Source organism: Oncorhynchus keta, unplaced genomic scaffold (assembly GCF_023373465.1).
Source record: "Oncorhynchus keta strain PuntledgeMale-10-30-2019 unplaced genomic scaffold, Oket_V2 Un_contig_1599_pilon_pilon, whole genome shotgun sequence".
Taxonomy (NCBI): domain Eukaryota; kingdom Metazoa; phylum Chordata; class Actinopteri; order Salmoniformes; family Salmonidae; genus Oncorhynchus; species Oncorhynchus keta.
In genome coordinates this window covers 149,899-171,631 of record NW_026279648.1, presented here as the reverse complement: position 1 = coordinate 171,631, position 21,733 = coordinate 149,899, and the positions used below count along the sequence as shown (strand labels likewise).

General features: G+C 43.0%; 2 protein-coding genes and 1 long non-coding RNA gene across 8 annotated transcripts; 2 read left to right on the top strand and 1 right to left on the bottom strand.

Annotated features, from left to right (window-relative positions):
• The first annotated feature begins 878 nt into the window (after positions 1-878).
• LOC127919192 (phosphatidylinositol 4-phosphate 5-kinase type-1 alpha-like) lies at positions 879-21,303 on the top strand. Its single transcript, XM_052502604.1, is given in 17 exon segments — positions 879-1,153; positions 8,957-8,991; positions 9,436-9,519; positions 9,752-9,882; positions 10,331-10,448; positions 10,640-10,792; positions 14,772-15,071; positions 15,162-15,249; positions 15,252-15,396; positions 15,487-15,570; positions 16,017-16,065; positions 16,185-16,269; positions 16,358-16,528; positions 16,679-16,811; positions 16,918-16,983; positions 17,076-17,169; positions 17,266-21,303. Coding segments are annotated over 17 exon segments (1,785 nt in total). The 5' UTR covers positions 879-1,107; the 3' UTR covers positions 17,269-21,303.
• Positions 10,815-13,731, top strand: LOC127919193 (uncharacterized). Of its 6 annotated transcripts, none has more exons than XM_052502611.1 (3): positions 10,815-12,563; positions 12,654-13,043; positions 13,314-13,731. In XM_052502611.1, the coding sequence occupies exons 1-3, from the start codon at positions 12,198-12,200 to the stop codon at positions 13,713-13,715; spliced, it is 1,158 nt and encodes a 385-aa protein (XP_052358571.1). In that variant the 5' UTR covers positions 10,815-12,197; the 3' UTR covers positions 13,716-13,731. The 6 variants fall into 6 exon arrangements, with proteins under 6 accessions (XP_052358571.1, XP_052358566.1, XP_052358569.1 ...); XM_052502609.1 differs by having other exon boundaries at positions 10,816-12,563; positions 12,654-13,013; positions 13,284-13,731; XM_052502606.1 differs by having other exon boundaries at positions 10,815-12,623; positions 12,894-13,731.
• Positions 13,761-14,765, bottom strand: LOC127919194 (uncharacterized). Its single transcript, XR_008102138.1, has 3 exons — positions 14,520-14,765; positions 13,904-14,429; positions 13,761-13,817 (listed from the first exon to the last, which is right to left on the bottom strand). It is a non-coding gene; the product is annotated as an uncharacterized LOC127919194 (long non-coding RNA).
• Positions 21,304-21,733: the final 430 nt, after the last annotated feature.

Below are 21,733 nucleotides of genomic sequence, written 5' to 3'. Positions count from 1 at the left end.
GTTGTTACAGGTGTCAAGCTTTTGGGCATGTGGCAGCAGTGTGTTGGAGGGAAGTTCCTAGTTGTGAGAAGTGTGCAGAAGGGCATGAGACAAAGGAATGTGTAGCATTGGGGAAGGTAGTGGTATGTGTTAGTTGTAGGGATGCCTATGGGGCTGAGGATAAAAAATGTCCAGTGCAAGAGAGGCAGGTTGAGGTTTCCTGGGTTAGAGTAGTGCAGAAGTTGCCAAATCCTGAGGCAGTGAAGAAAGTATAGTAAGATGGGTCAAGGGGAGGGATCATGAGAGGGGTGATGTGAGTTGTAGATATGTACCAGTACAGAGGGATATGCCAACAAGTGATATACGTTTCAGGAAGATTGGATTTTGGGCATTAATAGCAATGGTTATCAACTGTACTGCAGGGATGGAACCTAAGTCGCAAAAAAATGATGTTGTGGTGGCAACTGCAGAGAGGTATTTGGGTGTGCGGGCTTGACATCAGAAGAATTACTGGATGTGTTAAGGTTGTTGGCCTGAGGTAGGACTAAATAGATTTACATAGTGGAGTAGGGTGGTGTTAATTTTATTCATTTTTTTTGTAGTATTAGATGGTAGGATATTTGTTTATTTATTTTTTCAATGAAAGTACAAGGGAGTTGTAGGTGGCGGTAATGCAAGTTTATTGGATGCCAACCGCAGTTAAACGTCATCGAAGAAGAAGAAGAGCGCAAATTGCATTACCAACTCTATCTATTATGATGGTGGAAAATGGTGTTTCATAAAGAAAGTATGCATATTATCTCTGTTCCCCCCCGCCATTAAATCGATGCCTTTGCTGCCTGAATTACTATGTTTTATGTACGAACCGGTCCAAGGGAAATACACAAAGTCATAAACCAGCCTATTTCTACAATTTATCTTCTTACATTTCTATTTTAAATCTAACCAGAACCACACTGCTAACCGTATGTCTAACAATAACCCCAAATTTAGAACAAATAGCACATTTTGGTTTTCATATATTTTTACGAAATAGCCTATTTTGACTTTGCCGCTGGCCATCTACTAGCTAGGTGGATACCCATACCAAAGATTTGTTCTATCTGTTCCGATACCGGCCAATCCAAAATGGCGACCGCCGTTCCAGTTGATTCGGGATTGACTGCTCCGACAGGTATCTATAATAACTAATTTAGGTCTCCGTGAAGTAGTTTGCACGAAAATGCAATCTAATTAACGTAGCTACAGATTCAGCACAGCCTGTAGCTGAATATGGTGATTTTGTCTCAATTCAACTGACTTAATTTCTCCTGTCTGAGCTAGCTAACGTTATCACAGTTGCTGTTAGCCAGTTTGCTAACGTCAACAATCGGATCGGATGGATTGCGTTATATCTAGCTAGGCATCTAACGTTACCAACTAGCGTTACACGCTTGAAATTGGGTCATGTACTTTATGGTGTTTGTAGTTAGGGTTTGGGATGGGATAGTCGCACCCGAAAATGTGGTTATTTTCAATAATATGTAGCTAGTTAATGTTGGGTCACCCTGAATGGGGCAAATTCTCCAACTCCAGCAGTGTTAACTAACTACAGTAGTTGGCTAATTTACTGCCTCTTAACTATTTGCCATGCTCGAAACCAGTGGGCCTTTGTTGATCTTTTGTCATATTTGCCGCATCTCGTAGTAGGACGAAACACCTGTTAATTGATGTTAGCTGGCTAACTAGCCAACCCAACAAACTGAGGCCAGCCAGCAATGTTGGCTAGCTAACTAGGTGTGTGTTGAATATTTACTTGTAATGCCGGCACAATTGTTTTCGTGGATAGAAAGTGGTGGTCATGTCTATGTTGTTGACACAGTAATGTTGTTCTGCAGCTTTTGGACTCGTGAAAAAAAACAGGTTAAGTAACGTTAGTTTAGGGTGGAATGGATACAGATTTCGCTTCCACGGGAGATATTTTTTAAATTTAACGAGGCAACTGTCCAGATTTAACTCTCTTGTCCAGAATAATTACGACAGAGTTTTACCTTGTCAGCTCGGGGATTCAATCTTTCAACCTTAGTTACTGGCCCAACGCTCTAACCTACCTGATAATAAGCAATAGTCTGAGTAATGTAGGCCTATGTGGTGCTCTGTCATCATTCCAGCACATTTACAGAGAACTTCACTGGAAGTCACAGAGAGGAAGAGGAATTCACGGGGAGTCCTGACTAGAGCTGGGATCGGTACATGAATCCATATCGCGTTAAATTGCCTGAATTAATGCGAGGACGATACGTTTATAAAATTAATTTAATTAACCTTTATTTAAGAACAAATTCTTATTTTCAATGACGGCCTATGAACAGTGGGTTAACTGCCTGTTCAGGGGCAGAACGACAGATTTGTACCTTGTCAGCTCGGTTACTAGTCCAACGCACTAACCACTAGGCTACCCTGCCGCCCCATTAATGTTCGCCACAGGTTTTTTTTTAAAGCATCCTTTATACTACTACTGGTTTGATGGCTGCAGTTATCAATTGAACAATTGCCCAAATTAGCCAACTTAATTAATTTCAAACTTCACATTTTTCTAGTATAGGCTATGGATCAAAATGAACAATATCAGCAAAATCCCCAGGTCTAGTCCTGACTGATTTGGTTTTTGGTTGTGGTCACATTATTCACTTGTTCAGAATCAGTTGATATCAGAGGTTATGATGTGAACAGTGACGCTGGGTCAGGACAGAAGAGTGTTCTCCACTTTTCTAAGCCTGTTATCGTACAGGCTCTTATCAGCTTGACTACGGTGTTTGTTACAGTTGATCTTCCCTTGGTACTGTAGTAGCTAGCCAGTTTGAGTCAGGTCATGAGAATAGACATGTCTGTTTTGGTCCCGCAATAACAAGCCTGATTGCTTTATGGGGATCTAAGTCTGACTACAGGACTGCGAACTAGGCCAGTGAACACACACACATACAAATGATACAGGGTGTTCTCACTATATACAGTACCAGTCAAAAGTTTGGACACATTCATTGCACAGCTTTTCTTTATTTTTACATTGTAGAATAATAGTGAAGACATCAAAACTATGAAATAACACATGGAATCATGTAGTAACCAAAAAAGTGTTCAACAAATAAAAATATATTTTATATTTGAGATTCTTCAAAGTAGCCACCCTTTGTATTGATGACAGCTTTGCACACTCTTGGCATCCTCTCAACCAGCTTCATGAGGAATGTTTTTTGAAGGAGTTCCCACATATGCTGAGCACTTGTTGGCTGCTTTTCCTTCACTCTATGGTCCAACTTGGGTTGAGGTCGGCTGATTTTGGAGGCCAGGTCATCTGATGCAGCACTCATCACTCTCCTTGGTCAAATATCCCTTACACAGCCTGGAGGTGTGTTTTGGGTCATTGTTTTGTTGATAAACAAATGATAGCCCCACTAAGCCAAACCAGATGTGATGGCGTATTGCTGCAGAATGCTGTGGTAGCCAATCTGGTTAGGTTGCCTTCTATTCTAAATAAATCACTGACAATGTCACCAGCAAAGCACCATCACATCTCTCCCATGCTTCACGGTGGGAACCACATATGCAGAGATCATCCATTCACCTGCTCTGCGTCTCACAAAGACATGCCGGTTGGAACCAAACATTTCACATTTGGACTCATCAGACCAAAGGACACATTTCTACCGGTCTAATGTCCACTGTTTGTTTTTCTTGGCTCAAGCAAGTCTCTTCTTCTTATTGGTGTCCTTTTAGTGATTTGTTTGCAGCAATTTGACCATGAAGGCCTGATTCACTCTGAATTCTCTGCTGATGTTGAGATGTCTGTTGCTTGAACTCTGTGAAGCATTTATTTAGGCTGCAATTTTCTGAGGCTGGTAATTCTGAGGCGGCAGGTAGCTTAGAGCGCTGGGCCAGTAACTGGACGGTTGCTAGTTTGACTCCCCAAGCTGACAAGGTAAAAATTTGTCATCCTGCCCCTGAACCCACTGTTCTTAGGCCGTCATTGTAAATAAGAATTTGTTCTTAACCTCTGCAGCAGAGGTAACTCTGGGGCTTCCTTTCCTGTGGTGGTCCTCATGAGAGCCAGTTTCATCATAGTGCTTGATGGTTTTTGTGACTGCACTTGAAGAAATTGATTTGGCTCAAATGCATTAAGAAGGAAAGAAATTCCACAAATTAACTTTTAACAAGGCACATCTGCTAATTAAATTGCATTCCAGGTGACTACCTCATGAAGCTGGTTGAAAGAATGCCAATAGTGCCAAAACTGTCATCAAGGTTAAGGTGGCTACTTTGAAGAATCTCAAATATATGACATATTTTGATTTGTTTAGCTTTTTTGGTTACTACACGATTCCATATGTGTTATATCATAGTTTTGATGTCTTCACTATTATTCTACAATGTCGAAAAAAGTACAAATAAAAACCCTGGAATGAGTAGGTGTCCATACTTTTGACTGGTACTGTATAAGTTCATAAATTAGGCCAATAACCAGCACATTTACTCTACTCTGTCAGACAAAAATAGGGGAGTGTCCCATATTATTGCTCTACATGCAGGCTACAGTACAGGCTGCTAGCAGGCAAACAGCCAACATGTGTTTTGAACTGAACTGCGCTGGCACTGGGAGATATGTTTAGTGTGCACACACCCTCATTGTAACTGTGGAAATGTTTGGACACAATGTTGCACTAGGATGTTATTTAAATCCTATTGTAAAAACAAGCTTTCCTTAAATGGAGTGCTGCTTGTTTCTAGATCTCTGTAGCATGTGGTCCATTTAGGCTAATTTAGAGGTGAGCAATATGATTGAAGCCTAATTTGGTTGCATGCATGCCTTGTTCATGTGTAACTGGTTTTGGTTGTTCTGTATCTTCTTCCATAGACATTAGGACTCAGTTCTGGAGGAGAGCCTTGCAGAGAGGTACCTGCATGGTGTTGCAGTGTGTGTTTGTGTGTGAGGGAGCAGCTGAGCGTGTGCTTCGTTCCTGTGAGTGCCTCTTACAGGCATTACAGGGCTTTGTGGCATTTGAGCAAGATGAGAGCAAGCAAAGGACGAGTGGACCAAATACAGGCTGTTAACGGTTGTTTTCTATTGTTCATGTTTGCTTTCTATTGTGTGTGCAATGCATTTTGCAGTGAAATGGCTACAACATGGTTTAGCAAGACACAGTCAGTGCCTGTCCACTCCCTAAAATAACTAATACTTGTGGTGTTTGCTCAAGTAATATGGATTGGTTTAATTGATTGATTTCATCCATCTCACAATTTGAATAGGCCTAGCCTAATGTCACAGACAAATAGCCTAAAGGCTGTTTCCTGTTTCGCTATCAGTACCCCACCTTTCCATGATATATTTTCAGTAGGTCTCCCTCCTCTTGCCTCTCACTGTCCTCAACATAACTCTGACCTGCCCACACTATTACAATAACAGCAGACACGATTTTTTGCCAACTGGTTGTAATATCACTATGTTGAAACTCAGAAATAGCCGTTGCTATTGGTTACAGGCCTGCAGTTCTCATGGAGTGGGTGAGAAGGCGAATCTCACACACGCACACAATTTTAAATGGCGAATCCTTTTGTGAGGAGCACATATTTCAACCATTGTCATGACGATGTGATAACATTGAGAAAATACCAGACATATTTTTCACACACGTGTTTGCTGTGTTTCTCTATGTTGGCATGTTTGTCGCACAAATTGGCAATGTTTTACAATAGGCTATTGGATGTTATCTCTTGGGCTGGATAAAGTTGGGGCTGGGCCTGGGGTCTGCAGGGTTGAATTTATTCTTAGAGAGGATTGGTAATGAGCACATCCCTACCAAAAAAGGAAGATGGCAACTCGGTGAGTCACAGGGAAGGTCCCAAGCTTAGTTTGGGTGATGGAAAAAGTTTAGTCATTGCCTGTTGAAGAGGACCCAGTGGTCTAGACACAGTATCAGACTGGGGTTATGTCTGCCAGAGACCTGTGGTAGCGGACCCAGTGGTCTAGACACAGTATCAGACTGGGGTTATGTTTTGCAGAGACTGGGCTATGTCCCTGTGTCGATGCCAAGAGTTCTCGTAATTTCCTCCCACCATCCTGATTAGAGGTCGACCGTTTATGATTTTTCAACGCCGATACTGATTATTAACGGACCAAAAAAGCAGATACCGATTTCATCGGCTGATTAAAAAAAATATATATATTTATTTGTAATAATGACAATTACAACAATATTGAATGAACACTTATTTTAACTTAATATAATACATCAATAAACATCTATTTAGCTTCAAATAAATAAGGAAACATGTTCAATTTGGTTTAAATAATGTAAAAACAAAGTGTTGGAGAAGTAAAAGTGCAATATGTGCCATGTAAAAAAGCTAACGTTTGAGTTCCTTGCTCAGAACATGAGAACATATGAAAGTTGGTGGTTCCTTTTTACATGAGACTTCAATATTCCAAGGTAAGAGGTTTTAGGTTGTAGTTAATATAGTATTTATAGGACTATTTCTCTCTACCATTTGTATTTCATATACCTTTGACTATTAGATGTTCTTATAGGCACTATAGTATTGCCAGTGTAACAGTAAAGCTTCCGTCCCTCTCCTCGCCCCTATCTGGGCTCGAACCTGGAACACATCGACAACAGCCACACTCGAAGCAGCGTTACCCATCGCTCCACAAAGGCCGCGGCCCTTGCAGAGCAAGGAGAATAACTACTCCAAGTCTCAGAGTGAGTGACGCTTGAAACGCTATTAGCGCACACCCAGCTAACTAGCTAGCCATTTCACATCGGTTACACCAGCCATTAGGCTGATAGGCTTGAAGTCATAAACAGAGCTGTGCTTACGAAGAGCTGCTGGCAAAACGCACAAAAGTGCTGTTTGAAGTGCTGTTTGCCTACCATCGCTCAGTCAGAATGCTCAATCAAATCATAGACTTAATTATAACATAATAACACACAGAAATACGAGCCTTTGGTCATTAACATGGTCGATTCCGGAAACTCATTTCGAAAACAAAACATTTATTTTTTCAGAGAAATACGGAACCGCTCGGTATTTTATCTAACGTGTGGCATCCCTAAGTCTAAATATTCTTGTTCCATTGCACAACCTTCAATGTTATGTCATAATTACGTACAATTCTGGCAAATTAGTTTGCAATGAGCCAGGCTGCCCAAACTGTTGCATATACCCTGACTCTGCGTGCAGTGAACGCAAGAGAAATGACACAATTTCACCTGGTTAATATTGCCTGCTAACCTGGATTTCTTTTAGCTAAATATGCAGGTTTAAACATTTATACTTCTGTGTATTGATTTTAAGAAAGGCATTGGTGTTTATGGTTAGGTACAGTCGTCCAACGATTGTGCTTTTTTCGCAAATGTGCTTTTGTTATTCATCCCCCAGCGTTGCATCGATTATATGCAACGTAGGACACGCTAGATAAACAAATAACATCAACCATGTGTAGTTATAACTAGTGATTATGATTAATTGTTTTTTATAAAATAAGTTTAATGCTAGCTAGCAACTTACCTTGGCTTCTACTGCATTCGCATAACAGGCAGGCTCCTTGTTGAGTGCAATGAGAGGCAGATGGTTAGAGTGTTGGGACAAGTTAACTGGAAAGTTGCAAGATTAGATCCCCCGAAGCTGACAAGGTGAAAATCTGTCATTCTGCCCCTGAACAAGGTAGTTAAACCCACCGTTCCTAGGCCGTCATTGAAAATAAGAATGTGTTCTTAACTGACTTGCCTAGTTAAATAAAGGTATAAAAAAAATGAACAATGAAAAAATAATTTACAAAAAAAAGGCAAAATCGGAGCCCAAAAATACAGATTTCCGATTGTTATGAAAACTTGAAATCGGCCATTCCGATTAATCGGCCGAACCTCTAATCCTGATCTTTGTCTGTATCCGCTGTTCCCCTTTAAACCTTATACCAGGCTATGTCCACTCATCGCTCTCTATTTCTGTGTGTGTGTGGTGTGTTATGCAGCGAGTGGACAGTTAACTTGTTGCCCTTCCGCAGCTCTATGCTCTCTCTCACAGTATCTGCTCTGTGGTAGACTGTCTGAGAGGGAATGTCTGCTGTAATACTATACTGTCTGGAGATGGAGAGGCACTAAGTAACAGATAGGCAGTCAGTAAGGGTAGTTGTAACTACAAGATACAACATTTGGTGTTTTAGAATTGAGTGAAAAATGTCATACAAATGCAATGCATCCTGAGCAGTGACTGAAGTACAAGGGTTCCCCAGGATTGTTTTAGGCTTGAGGCAAAGGCCCAACCACAACAGCATCCAGGGCAGGCTGACATGGAAGCAGCATTAGAGGGAAAAGTGGTGTAAATCTAGAGCACAATGTGAATGGGAGCAGCAGTTAGCCTAGGCCTATCCATTCCTGTGGCTGTGTAGGTCTAACCATGGCTCGGCATCTGTGGAAAATTACATGGTTGATGGCTGTTTTTGTAATTAAATATATATACTATATGACAAATAATACACCTTCCAGTTTGAAAATCCTTCTGTAGCCAAGAACAAGGTAGAAATAATAAGCCTTGTTTTGAACAATGATTTAATGAACTTGTTTGTGGCTTTTGTAACAATTTGAATAAGAACAATGACGACATGCCCCAAATCACAGTTCTGGTATAACCAATTATATTGCGTTCTTCCCGCAATTGACCCAATGTATATCAACGACGTTTGGATGGGACGATGTGTAATTCCAGAACCCGATCAGACACTTTAATGCAGGTTCCTTCCTCCATAAACTACTATACTATATGACAAGTTCATCGCTACAGCTGTCTAGCATGACACTAGCTCTGTGATTATTAGCTAGGTTCTGTCGGTAACTATTAGATTCTAAGAGGACTGAGTTGAGCATGGAACATGGAGGAGCCTAACGAAAATAGGCCCATCACTAAACTCTCTAATATGTTTTCCTTTTTTCTCTCTCCTCTCAAGGGTCCAGTGCGTCTCGGAAAGTGGCATCTCCAGAGGTAAGACAGACACCATCCCTGACTCACACAACCACTCTGCTGATGATGCTGGAGCACTGTTGATGAAACTGTGTTTTCCACTACCTTTAGGTTTAGGGAACAGCGTGTGTATTTACGCAACATTTATAGACCTTGGTGAAGATGTGTTGTGTATCACCTCTCTGTCTAGGGAGAGGACACAGGATATGTGGAAAGGGAGGGGGAACTGGTTTTGATGGTTTCTGTGTGTCAATGGCTGATGTTTACCTTTAAGCTGTGTGTCATAAAACCAAACAATGGAGAGAACAGGGTGATGCTGAAACTTGTTTTAATGGAGTCAAACACACAACTCTACAGTGCATTTCTTAGTTTCTTAATACCTTTTATTTCTTCCCATCCTCTCTTCCATCTCTCTCTCTCCTCTTTCTCTCTTTCATCCTGTCTCTCTCTCTCTCTGTGTCTCAGATTCCTGGATCCAGTCAGAGTATGAAGAAGACCATTGGACACAGAGGAGTTGAGACGAACACTGGAGAGACCACCTATAAGAAGGTCAGCATGGGGTCAACACACACACACACACACCACATGTGTGCTAACATTACCCGTAGCCTGAAACCCTTCCTCGTCCACAGCCAATGATGACTCGCAGAATGTAATGTACACAAGCATTTGAGATTCATACATTAATTATAACATGTGAATTCCTCGGAAACAATGAATTTATCAATTTCTCTTGACAAGCCTCCATTTCTCCATTTCTCTCTTCCACTTCCCCCTCCAGACTACGTCGTCAGCCCTGAAAGGAGCAATTCAGCTGGGCATCACTCACACTGTGGGCAGCCTGAGTCAGAAGGCTGAGAGGGATGTTCTCATGCAGGACTTTGTGGTGGTCGAGAGCATCTTCTTCCCCAGGTTAGGTGTGTGTGTGTGTGTGTGTGTGTGTGTGTGTGTGTGTGTGTGTGTGTGTGTGTGTGTGTGTGTGTGTGTGTGTGTGTGTGTGTGTGTGTGTGTGTGTGTGTTTTAGACGTGTTTGTGTCACACGTAGCACACTACCCCGGAGCACCTGCATGAGGTATAGGGGCCCCCCGACTCCCCCAAAAATATAAGCTGGGCCCCCCAGATACTATATGAACATGTCATAAACTATGAAAGAAATGTTTATAATGACAGGAAATTGGCTTTAAAACTGAAACACGTTCTCTCAGCCTCATGGCAAAATGTGTAAAATAGCATGAGATTAGCTAGGAAACCATTTTTTCCTGAACTGTGCTACACCACTGGTCTGTGCCCATCTTGCATTTATGCTTGAGAGAAGTCTTCCTGTATTCAGCACTCATTAACACCCTTCTCTCTGTCTCAGTGAGGGCAGTAACCTGACCCCTGCCCACCACTACAGTGATTTCAGGTTTAAGACCTACGCCCCCATCGCCTTCCGCTACTTCAGAGAACTCTTTGGCATCCGGCCAGACGACTACCTGGTCAGTAGACTACAAAAATTCACTTAATTGAATCTGGTTGATTGGCTGTAGTTCTCTATGGTTGATTGGTTGTGTCTGGTTGTAGTTCTCTATGGTTGATTGGTTGTGTCTGGCTGTAGTTCTCTATGGTTGATTGGTTGTGTCTGGTTGTAGTTCTGTGGTCAGGATGCTACCTAACTCCTCTCCTACAGTACTCTCTGTGTAACGATGGCCTGATAGAGCTGTCTAACTCCGGCGCCAGCGGCTCTCTCTTCTACGTGTCCAGTGATGATGAGTTCATTATCAAGACGGTGCAGCACAAAGAGGCTGAGTTTCTCCAGAAGCTACTGCCAGGATACTTCATGGTGAGATATTGAAGGGGGGGTACTTCATGGAGAGATACAGTTGAAGTCGGAAGTTTACTTACACCTCAGCCAAAAACATTTAAACTTAGTTTTTCACAATTCCTGACATTTAATCCTAGTAAAAATTCCCTGTTTAAGGTCAGTTAGGATAACCACTTTTATTTTAAGAATGTGAATTGTCAGAATAATAGTAGGTAGAATAATAGTAGAGAGAATTATTTCAGCTTTTATTTCTTTCATCACATTCCCAGTGGGTCAGAAGTTTACATACACTCAATTAGTATTTGGTAGCATTGCCTTTATATTGTTTAATTGGGTCAAACGTTTTGGGTAGCCTTCCACAAGCTTCCCACAATAAGTTGGGTGAATTTTGGCCCATTCCTCCAGACAGAGCTGGTGTAACTGAGTCAGGTTTGTTGGCCTCCTTGCTCGCACACGCTTTTTCAGTTCTGCCCACAAATGTTCTATAGGATTGAGGTCAGGGCTTTGTGATTGCCACTCCAACACCTTGACTTTGTTGTCCTTAAGCCATTTTGTCACAACTTTGGAAGTATGTTTGGGGTCTTTGTCCATTTGGAAGACCCATTTGTGACCAAGCTTTAACGTCCTGACTGATGTCTTGAGATGTTGCTTCAATATATCCACGTAATTTTCCTTCCTCATAATGACTTCTATTTTGTGAAGTGCACCAGTCCCTCCTGCAACAAAGCACCTCCACAACATGATGCTGCCACCCCCGTGCTTCACGGTTGGGATGGTGTTCTTCGGTTTGCAAGCCTCCGCCTTTTTCCTCCAAACATAACGATGGTCATTACAGCCAAACAGTTTTATTTTTGTTTAATCAGACCAGAGAATCATAAAACACGGGACGAGATGTTAAAAACTGTCCATTGTGCCAATAGATGGAATGCACTCACATGAGATTTGCCGTGATGTTGACAGAGTGGCATGGGAGGTTTATTTCTCAATTTCTCCAAAAAGTACGATCTTTGTCCCCATGTGCTGTTGTAAACCGCAATCTGGCTTTTTTATGGCGGTTTTGGAGCAGCGGCTTCTTCCTTGCTGAGTGGCCTTTCAGGTTATGTCGATATAGGACTCGTTTTACTGTGGATATAGATACTTTTGTACCTGTTTCCTCCAGCATCTTCACAAGGTCTTTTGCTGTTCTGGGATTGATTTTCACTTTTCGCACCAAAGTGCGTTCATCTCTAGGAGACAGAACACATCTCCTTCCTGAGCGGTGTGATGGCTGCGTGGTCCCATGGTGTTTATACTTGCATACTATTGTTTGTACAGATGAACGTGGTACCTTCAGGTGTTTGGAAATTGCTCCCAAGGATGAACCAGACTTGTGGAGGTCTACAATATTTTTCTACGGTCTTGGCTGATTTCTTTTGATTTTCCCATGATGTCAAGCAAAGAGGCACTGAGTTGGAAGGTCGAGATCCTTCATGGTGAGATGTTGAAGGAGGTCCTTAATGGAGAGATGTTGAAGGAGGAGATCCTTCATGGTGAGATGTTGGAGGAAGAGATCCTTCATGGTGAGATGTTGGAGGAGGAGATCCTTCATGGTGAGATGTTGAAGGAGGAGATCCTTCATGGTGAGATGTTGGAGGAAGAGATCCTTCATGGTGAGATGTTGGAGGAAGAGATCCTTCATGGTGAGATGTTGGAGGAAGAGATCCTTCATGGTGAGATGTTGGAGGAAGAGATCCTTCATGGTGAGATGTTGGAGGAGGAGATCCTTCATGGTGAGATGTTGGAGGAAGAGGTCCTTCATGGTGAGATGTTGGAGGAGGAGATCCTTCATGGTGAGATGTTGGAGGAAGAGGTCCTTCATGGTGAGATGTTGGAGGAAGAGATCCTTCATGGTGAGATGTTGGAGGAAGAGATCCTTCATGGTGAAATGTTGGAGGAGGAGATCCTTCATGGTGAAATGTTGGAGGAGGAGATCCTTCATGGTGAAATGTTGGAGGAGGAGATCCTTCATGGTGAAATGTTGGAGGAGGAGATCCTTCATGGTGAAATGTTGGAGGAGGAGATCCTTCATGGTGAGATGTTGGAGGAAGAGATCCTTCATGGTGAAATGTTGGAGGAGAAGATCCTTCATGGTGAGATGTTGGAGGAAGAGATCCTTCATGGTGAGATGTTGGAGGAAGAGATCCTTCATGGTGAGATGTTGGAGGAGGAGATCCTTCATGGTGAGATGTTGGAGGAAGAGGTCCTTCATGGTGAGATGTTGGAGGAAGAGGTCCTTCATGGTGAGATGTTGGAGGAAGAGATCCTTCATGGTGAGATGTTGGAGGAGGAGATCCTTCATGGTGAGATGTTGGAGGAGGAGATCCTTCATGGTGAAATGTTGGAGGAGGAGATCCTTCATGGTGAAATGTTGGAGGAGGAGATCCTTCATGGTGAAATGTTGGAGGAGGAGATCCTTCATGGTGAAATGTTGGAGGAAGAGATCCTTCATGGTGAAATGTTGGAGGAGGAGATCCTTCATGGTGAGATGTTGGAGGAAGAGATCCTTCATGGTGAGATGTTGGAGGAAGAGATCCTTCATGGTGAAATGTTGGAGGAGGAGATCCTTCATGGTGAAATGTTGGAGGAGGAGATCCTTCATGGTGAGATGTTGGAGGAAGAGATCCTTCATGGTGAGATGTTGGAGGAAGAGATCCTTCATGGTGAAATGTTGGAGGAGGAGATCCTTCATGGTGAAATGTTGGAGGAGGAGATCCTTCATGGTGAAATGTTGGAGGAGGAGATCCTTCATGGTGAAATGTTGGAGGAGGAGATCCTTCATGGTGAAATGTTGGAGGAGGAGATCCTTCATGGTGAAATGTTGGAGGAGGAGATCCTTCATGGTGAGATGTTGAAGGAGGAGATCCTTCATGGTGAGATGTTGGAGGAGGAGAGGGTTTCATAGCGAGATGTTGAAGGAGTTGGGGTGGGGAGATTTAGTGTTTTAGTGTTTATATAATACCAAGCTGTCTGTGGTGGCCTGTGTGTTTTAGTGTTTATATAATACCTAGCTGTCTGTGGTGGCCTGTGTTTTAGTGTTTATATAATACCAAGCTGTCTGTGGTGGCCTGTGTTTTAGTGTTTATATGATACCTAGCTGTCTGTGGTGGCCTGTGTGTTTTAGTGTTTATATAATACCTAGCTGTCTGTGGTGGCCTGTGTGTTTTAGTGTTTATATAATACCTAGCTGTCTGTGGTGGCCTGTGTTTTAGTGTTTATATAATACCAAGCTGTCTGTGGTGGCCTGTGTTTTAGTGTTTATATGATACCTAGCTGTCTGTGGTGGCCTGTGTGTTTTAGTGTTTATATAATACCTAGCTGTCTGTGGTGGCCTGTGTTTTAGTGTTTATATAATACCTAGCTGTCTGTGGTGGCCTGTGTTTTAGTGTTTATATAATACCTAGCTGTCTGTGGTGGCCTGTGTGTTTTAGTGTTTATATAATACCTAGCTGTCTGTGGTGGCCTGTGTGTTTTAGTGTTTATATAATACCTAGCTGTCTGTGGTGGCCTGTGTTTTAGTGTTTATATAATACCTAGCTGTCTGTGGTGGCCTGTGTTTTAGTGTTTATATAATACCTAGCTGCCTGTGGTGGCCTGTGTTTTAGTGTTTATATAATACCTAGCTGTCTGTGGTGGCCTGTGTGTTTTAGTGTTTATATAATACCAAGCTGTCTGTGGTGGCCTGTGTGTTTTAGTGTTTATATAATACCTAGCTGTCTGTGGTGGCCTGTGTTTTAGTGTTTATATAATACCTAGCTGTCTGTGGTGGCCTGTGTGTTTTAGTGTTTATATAATACCTAGCTGTCTGTGATGGCCTGTGTGTTTTAGTGTTTATATAATACCTAGCTGTCTGTGGTGGCCTGTGTGTTTTAGTGTTTATATAATACCTAGCTGTCTGGTGGCCTTGTCTTTTTTTCACTCCTCCTCCTCTCCTTTCTACCCGTCCCTTCCCTCTCTATAGAACCTGAATCAGAACAAACGGACCCTGCTCCCTAAGTTCTACGGTCTGTACTGCATCCAGGCGGGAGGGAAGAACATCCGCCTGGTGGTGATGAACAACCTGCTGCCCCGCGTGGTCCACATGCACCATAAGTACGACATGAAGGGTTCCACCTATAAGAGACGGGCCTCAGCCAAGGAGAGGGACAAGACTTTTCCCACCTTTAAAGACCTGGACTTCATCCAGGACCTGCCTGATGGACTACTGCTGGAGACGGACAACTACAACGCCCTTAGCAAGACCATCCAGAGAGACTGCCTGGTGAGGGAGGGAGGGAGGGTGTGTGTGTTCTGTGTGTGCTGTTTGGGTCTACTGTATAGTAACTCTTATGTGTTTGTGTGTGTGCTCCAGCTCCTGCAGAGTTTTAAAATCATGGACTACAGTCTACTGGTGGGGATCCATAACCTGGAGCAGGCTAGTAGAGAGAGGGAGCGAGGTGGGGGGCAGATGGGGGACAGTGGGGGTCAGAGGGGGCGGTGACCCCAGACCAGCGCCGACCCCAGGCCCAGAAAAGTCTATACTGCACAGCCATGGAGTCTATACAGGGAGAGGCCCGTGGGAAGGGAGCCCTGGAATCTGAGGACCAGTGAGTCAATCAATACATCACACAATATTGTCACGTAAATCAGGATTTGTTGATGGTGATTGGTTGGTGTGCCATATGATGTCATTTCAGTATGGGCGGGATCCCAGCCAGGAACTCTAAAGGAGAGAGGTTGCTGGTCTTTATCGGCATCATCGACATTCTGCAGTCCTACAGGTTGTGTTTCTTTGTGTGTGTGCGTTCTTGTGTACAGACTTCATACAATTTCACATGGTAATATAATGACACAGTACTCAAAGTATTGGGAAAGTGACACATTTTTTGTTTTACCCCAGGATTTTGGATTTGAAATGATACAGTGACCTGGTATGGATGAAAATACACTCAAATCAAAGCTTGACAGTCTGCACTTTAACCTCATAGTCATTGTATCATTTTAAATCCAAAAAGTGCTGGGGTACAGAGCTAAAACAACAACAAATGTGTCACTGTCCCAATACTTTTGGAGCCTCACTGTATATACCATTTAGCAGATGCTTTTATCCAAAGCGACTTAGTCATGCGTGCTTGTATTTTACGTATGGATGGTCCCGGGAGTCGAACCCACTATCCTGGCGCCATGCTTCACCAACTGAGCTACGTTCACGAAGACTGTTTTTCAGGTTCATCAAGAAGTTGGAACACTCGTGGAAGGCCCTCGTCCATGATGGGGTAAGATCCTACACACACACACATTACCTGTAGTACATTATGAAAGATGTGTCAGATCTGCCACTGCTTATGTCAGGCCTATGTCAGGTTATAACTGGTTTATTCCTTTTCCTCTGTAGGATACAGTGTCGGTGCACAGACCAGGCTTCTACGCTGAGCGCTTCCAACAATTCATGTGTAACACAGTGTTCAAGAAGATCCCATGTAAGACTGCTGTGTGTGTGTCTTCTGTTTCAATATCTACTTTTATGATATAACGTGCTGTCGTTATTTTGTTTTCCCCACCCCTCAGTGAAGCTCTCCCCATCCAAGAAGTCTCGTGGTGGGGTTCCGGGGGGTCTGAGGAGAGCTCCTACCCTGGGAGGCCCTACCCCACTCTCCCACGCTGCTGGACAGTCTGTGGTGGACTCCCGACTCGTCTACCAATCACACTTCAACAAGGCTGACGCAGAGGGAGACAGTGGTGAGTGAACAGTTAACACAAACATTGTTTGTATGTTTGATCAGAGGTCAAGGTGGTCCAGAGCTACATGAAGTGCGTATGGACAAGGGATTAGGGGTCGACTTGGAATTGTGCCATTATTTCCCCTCTTTACTCCCTCTTTCTGTTCAGGCATGCAGTCGGGCAGGCCAGACCTGGTGCCAAGGACCCCTCCCCTGGCGGGAGGGTCAGGGGATGCGGAGGCCAACTTTTCCACGTCCTCATTAGGAAGCACAGGACTCACCTCCCCCTCTCCTCCGCTACAGTAACACATCCCTCCATCGCCTCTCCTCCACAAAGTCAGTTCTCCTCTTCAAGTCATCCATTTCTCATGTGTTTCTCGCCCTCTCTCTCTCTCACTCTCTCTCTAGGTCAGTAGGGGTTGAGGTACATAGAGCAGTAACAAGCACAGACCAAGACCACGGTGTCTCCCACAGGTACACAAATGAATTACACCACTGATTCATGTATTCCCACTTACGTGAACACACACACACACCCTTATCAGTCTTCTCTCTCTGTCTCTCAGTATGGGTGCGGAAGTGGAAGCGTCAGGTGATCAGTCGTGTAATGAAGATGCCATCTCACTATCCGACATTGTCCCAGAGACTAACATCTGCTTTGTAAGTCTGGCCCAATCCTTTTCCTCCTCTTCTTAAGATCTTCACTATGGTGTTTACCATGGCTCACTGGCCTCCCTCCCTGTGTGTCCCCCACAGTAACAACTGATCTGGAGTCATCTGAGGAAAAGGTGATTCTGGAACCAAGGAGGTGGGTGGAAGAGTGAGATGGGGAGAGTAGTCTTGCATCCTCCTTCCTCACTCTGTCGATCCATCCATCCTTTTCTGCGGGGGAGGTTTGGAACATACTTCAGGCTGACTGAACGGGATGGGGGGAGTGAGGGAGAGTGTGACTGGGTGCCAGAGAGAGGAACAAAGAGGGAGAGAGGTGTATATATGTGTGAGGAGGTGGAGGCTGTCTGAAGGCTTGGTCAGCCAGACAGACACATGGGTATGCTGCTAGAAACCCTTCTCCAACTAAGTTACAGGAGTCTCTGTGTCACGAAACCCACATACACTGTCCCACCTATCACAAAGCCTGAAGGGGAGAGGGATGTGGGCTTAGACACCCCTGCATCAACAGTGTGGAGGTGGAACCCCATGCTCTATATCACTCTGTTCTGTTACTTTGTGCATTCCTTCTTGTGGACAGTATTTGGGTTCCGTTTTCAGTGACTCCAATCATAATATCTCATGTTATCATTCTACATCTGTCCACACCTTCCTCCCTCCACACAGCCAGGAGATGGGACGGACAGGAGAATCATCTCTATATGTAGTGTTTTTTTTATTATGACCACACTTTTACTGCTGTGGACAGAACATATGACTTCATCACACAGACCTTCTATTCTTTTAGATTATGGATGTATACAGTAGCTGACTTACTGGAGTTCGGGGCAGGAATGTACAGGCCAGAGCTATTCTGCCCTACCAAGCAAAAAGGCAGTAACTGCTCATAGTGTGGAACTGAGAAATTGATTTTATTTACCTTAGTTTCACAGTTACCTAGTAGAGTTACTGCTAATATCACCCCCATTTTCTCAAACACAATACGAGGCAGGATACTTGCCCACATGATTAAGTCATTTTTGCTACATTAAATAAATGCTAACTCATTTTTGACCAAATGAGCAGTTACTGCCTTTTTTCTTGGTAGGGCAGTATGGGTAGGCTATACACCACAGGAGGTTGGTGGCACCTTAATTGGGGAGGACGGGCTCGTGGTAATGTCTTGAGTGGAATGGTATAAAAATACATCAAACACATGGTTTAATGTCATTCCATTTGCACTGTTCCAGTCATTATTATGAGCCGTCCTTCCCTCAACAGCCTCCACTGCTATACACAGTGTTACCGGCTGATGGGAAGGCTCTGTCTGTCTCCATGGTTATCCTGGAATCTTCCTCTCTGATGAGACCACATGTGATATATTGATCTAGGAGTGAGAGACCAGAGCAAGAACATAGTAATGGCCCCCACCTCCATACCCTTAGAATAGAGTGGGGTTCCCCAACTGGAGACCTGCGGATGCAATTTTTTTTATTGGTGGACAAAAAAGGTAAACGCCAGCAAATCCGCTCTAAATGATTTCAATTTAAGAAATCTGTTCTGAAGTATTCCTATGCTAAATGATTTGTAACCTAGGTTTGAAATTGTTTGTCAAATATGATCTGTTTGGGCTTTCTTGCGGTCAAATTGCAGTCTACAAATTATTTGGAATTATGTTCCGGCCCCCTGACCATCCGCTCAAGAAAAAAAATCACCCCACGGCTGAATCTAGTTGATGATCCTTCGAATGGAGGTTCACCAGAGAAGAGACAAAGAGGAGCAGTAACAGAAGGACAGGACAGTGACCTGACCACACTAACGCTAGCTGCCTGTCACTTATGGGCTTCCTTTTTATAGTAGTGCCTTTGTGTCTGTCTGGTGCTAGTCTTGCTGTGTCTCTCTCTCTCATATTTTTGTTTCTTTAATGTCCCGTTTACACATACATTCAAACTCTTGTTTGTCTGTTGTTTTTATATTCTCACTACCAATCAAAAATATCTTTGAAAGAAAATTGACCAATCAACCGGCAGGGTTGAAAGGAATGAGCCAATCAAAATTCAGAGTGAGCGTTTAACGCACACTCTACACATGCCTTTTTCGGTCTTCGTATGGCAGTTCAATTTCATCACATTCATTCACACCCAGCCATTTAGACTGTTTTGTGCACAAAGATTATACGTGTTCTTCAAGCAATGGTAATTCTACCACCGTCATTCAAGCACTTTGATACTTTTAACTGACCTGACTTTCATTAATAAGCAACAAGGGATTTCTGCTGGCTACAGAAATGGCTGCTTCACCCCACTGAGTTTGAGACTCACCACATTGTGTGAATGACTTTGTTTGCGTCTCTGTAGTACACCTCTTGTACATTAACGTTTATATAAACATGGGTTTATTTTTCCCCCCCCATTTGCTCAGTCACTGTGGAGAATACTAACACAAGCGCTGTGTGGTAGCTCATACTATTTATCCTGTAGTATGATATTTCAGACACAGGGATACATATCACTACCTACTGGTTATGCTAGATCTTGTATTTCACACCAACACAGTGTGATTTTAAAGGGCCACAATGGCCTGATTGTGAGGACACATTTCTAAGTAGATGGGAGTGCACATGTGGTCCAAAGCAGAGAGGGAGAGATGGACAGACTGACAAACTGGGGGATATCAGCCTGTGGTGGAAATGATTAATGTTCATTGATGCACCGTGAGACAATAGGGATGTTTAAAGGGAATGGGGGAGTACAAGAACACAGCCATGCCCTGAAGAAACTAGAGGCTGGAAGTGGAGCTCTTTCGGATCAACTGTCATGACAAATTGGAAAAGCAATCAAAATGTTATGGACTTGAACATGGATGAACTCACTGCATATGGAAACCTTTGCTTCAGAACATAGTTTTGATGAACTTGATGTTTTCCTAACAGATCCGAGTTTAATGAGCCTTCAAACCGTTTCAGCGCTCACCATTTGAGAGGAGCTGTCCTGCATGATAACTATACGTATTTTAAAGCACACAGGAAGGAAGGGCACAAGAAGGGGTGGTATTGGTTCCAAATTAGCGATTTACACAAATAACCTACTACATGGTTTGATTCATTTCAAGTTCTTGTGTCTACTTTTCCTGGCGAACCCACCCTCTTTGTAAAAAGCTCATATGGTTTTCCTGGTTAAATAATTTCCAAACATGGCCCTCAATTAAAAGTTGTGCTCTTTTGAATGTTTTGACCTTTGACCCTGAACCCTGCTCAGCTTCCCCATCATTTCAAAGAGCTCAGTTCAGTCTTGTGCTTTTTGTTTGAGAACAGTTGTCCACCAAAGAACTCTCCAAGCCCCATGTTCCCAAGTTTTGAATCACATTTTCAATAGATGGTATTGTGTCTTATTATAACAAGGGCCTTAGTGTGACAACAGGGTCTGGATTTGACTCCATGAACACCGATCATGACTTTTAGCGTATGCTTAACTTTACAAACTAACATCTGACAGTCAGAACAATGTTGTTTTAAAGCCTGTGTGCTTCTGTGTAGATGCTGGATTAAATCCGCAGTGTCTGGTGACTTGACTGGACCACAGCACAACAGACACCTCACCCTTTGGTGCTCAAAGGGTGGTACACTTGCAACACAGACACTACAGAACATATGAACTAATGCAATATGAACAAGTCTGCCATCTTAAAGTTTCAAGAATCGTATTTATTGTATTTTTATTATGACCTTGTAGCCTGAAATGATTCATAAGTTGTACATGTACCTTAGATGATTGTACGTATAATAATGTATTATTCTGACAGGAAATGTCAGCGACTTAAGTAGTGTATTGCATATGGGAGGGGATTATTTGACAATTTTTATATTTCATGTTTGATTTTGATAGTGATATATTCTCCATTGTTCTGGGGCAAGGATGTCCCATGCTTTTCTACGTTGAATGTTTCACACAGCCTCCGAGCCAATGTTGCTGGTTACCGTCTATGCTTCAATTACTCTATTTTTACTCTGCCTGTATAAAATTTGTATATGTATATAGTAGTCACGGAAATGCCTTCTCATGCTGCCTGTTCCTTCTACCATCTTTCAGTGATGTAATGTTTTTCATATTGGCTCTGATTTTAGAATAAACTTATTTTCTAAATGTTGGTTCTTGTCCTTATTCCTGAACATGATACAACTATTTAGGGAATGGAATGGAAGGGTAGCTCTACACTACAGTAGATCCACAAACTCACATCACTTTATTTGTGAGCGGGGGAGTCTCTGTCCTCGACATGGCATTTTACAGTATATTGACTTAGGTTTTTGTTTGCAGGAGAGGCAAAGAAGGCCTTAAGCAGGGCCCCAAAAAATGTAATATTAGGTGTTCTTGCGTTCACTACTTTTCCTCCCTAACCCATCCTCTTTGTAAAAAGCTCAATGTATTCCTTGTTAATGCTATTTCCAACCATGGCCCTCAAAAGTGGTGCTCTTTTGAATGTTTTGACCCTGATAACCCTGCCCAGCTTCCCTGCTCAGTAAACCAAACCAAAATGTGGATTACAGTCTCACTTGGTCCATAATGTATGTTAGTGG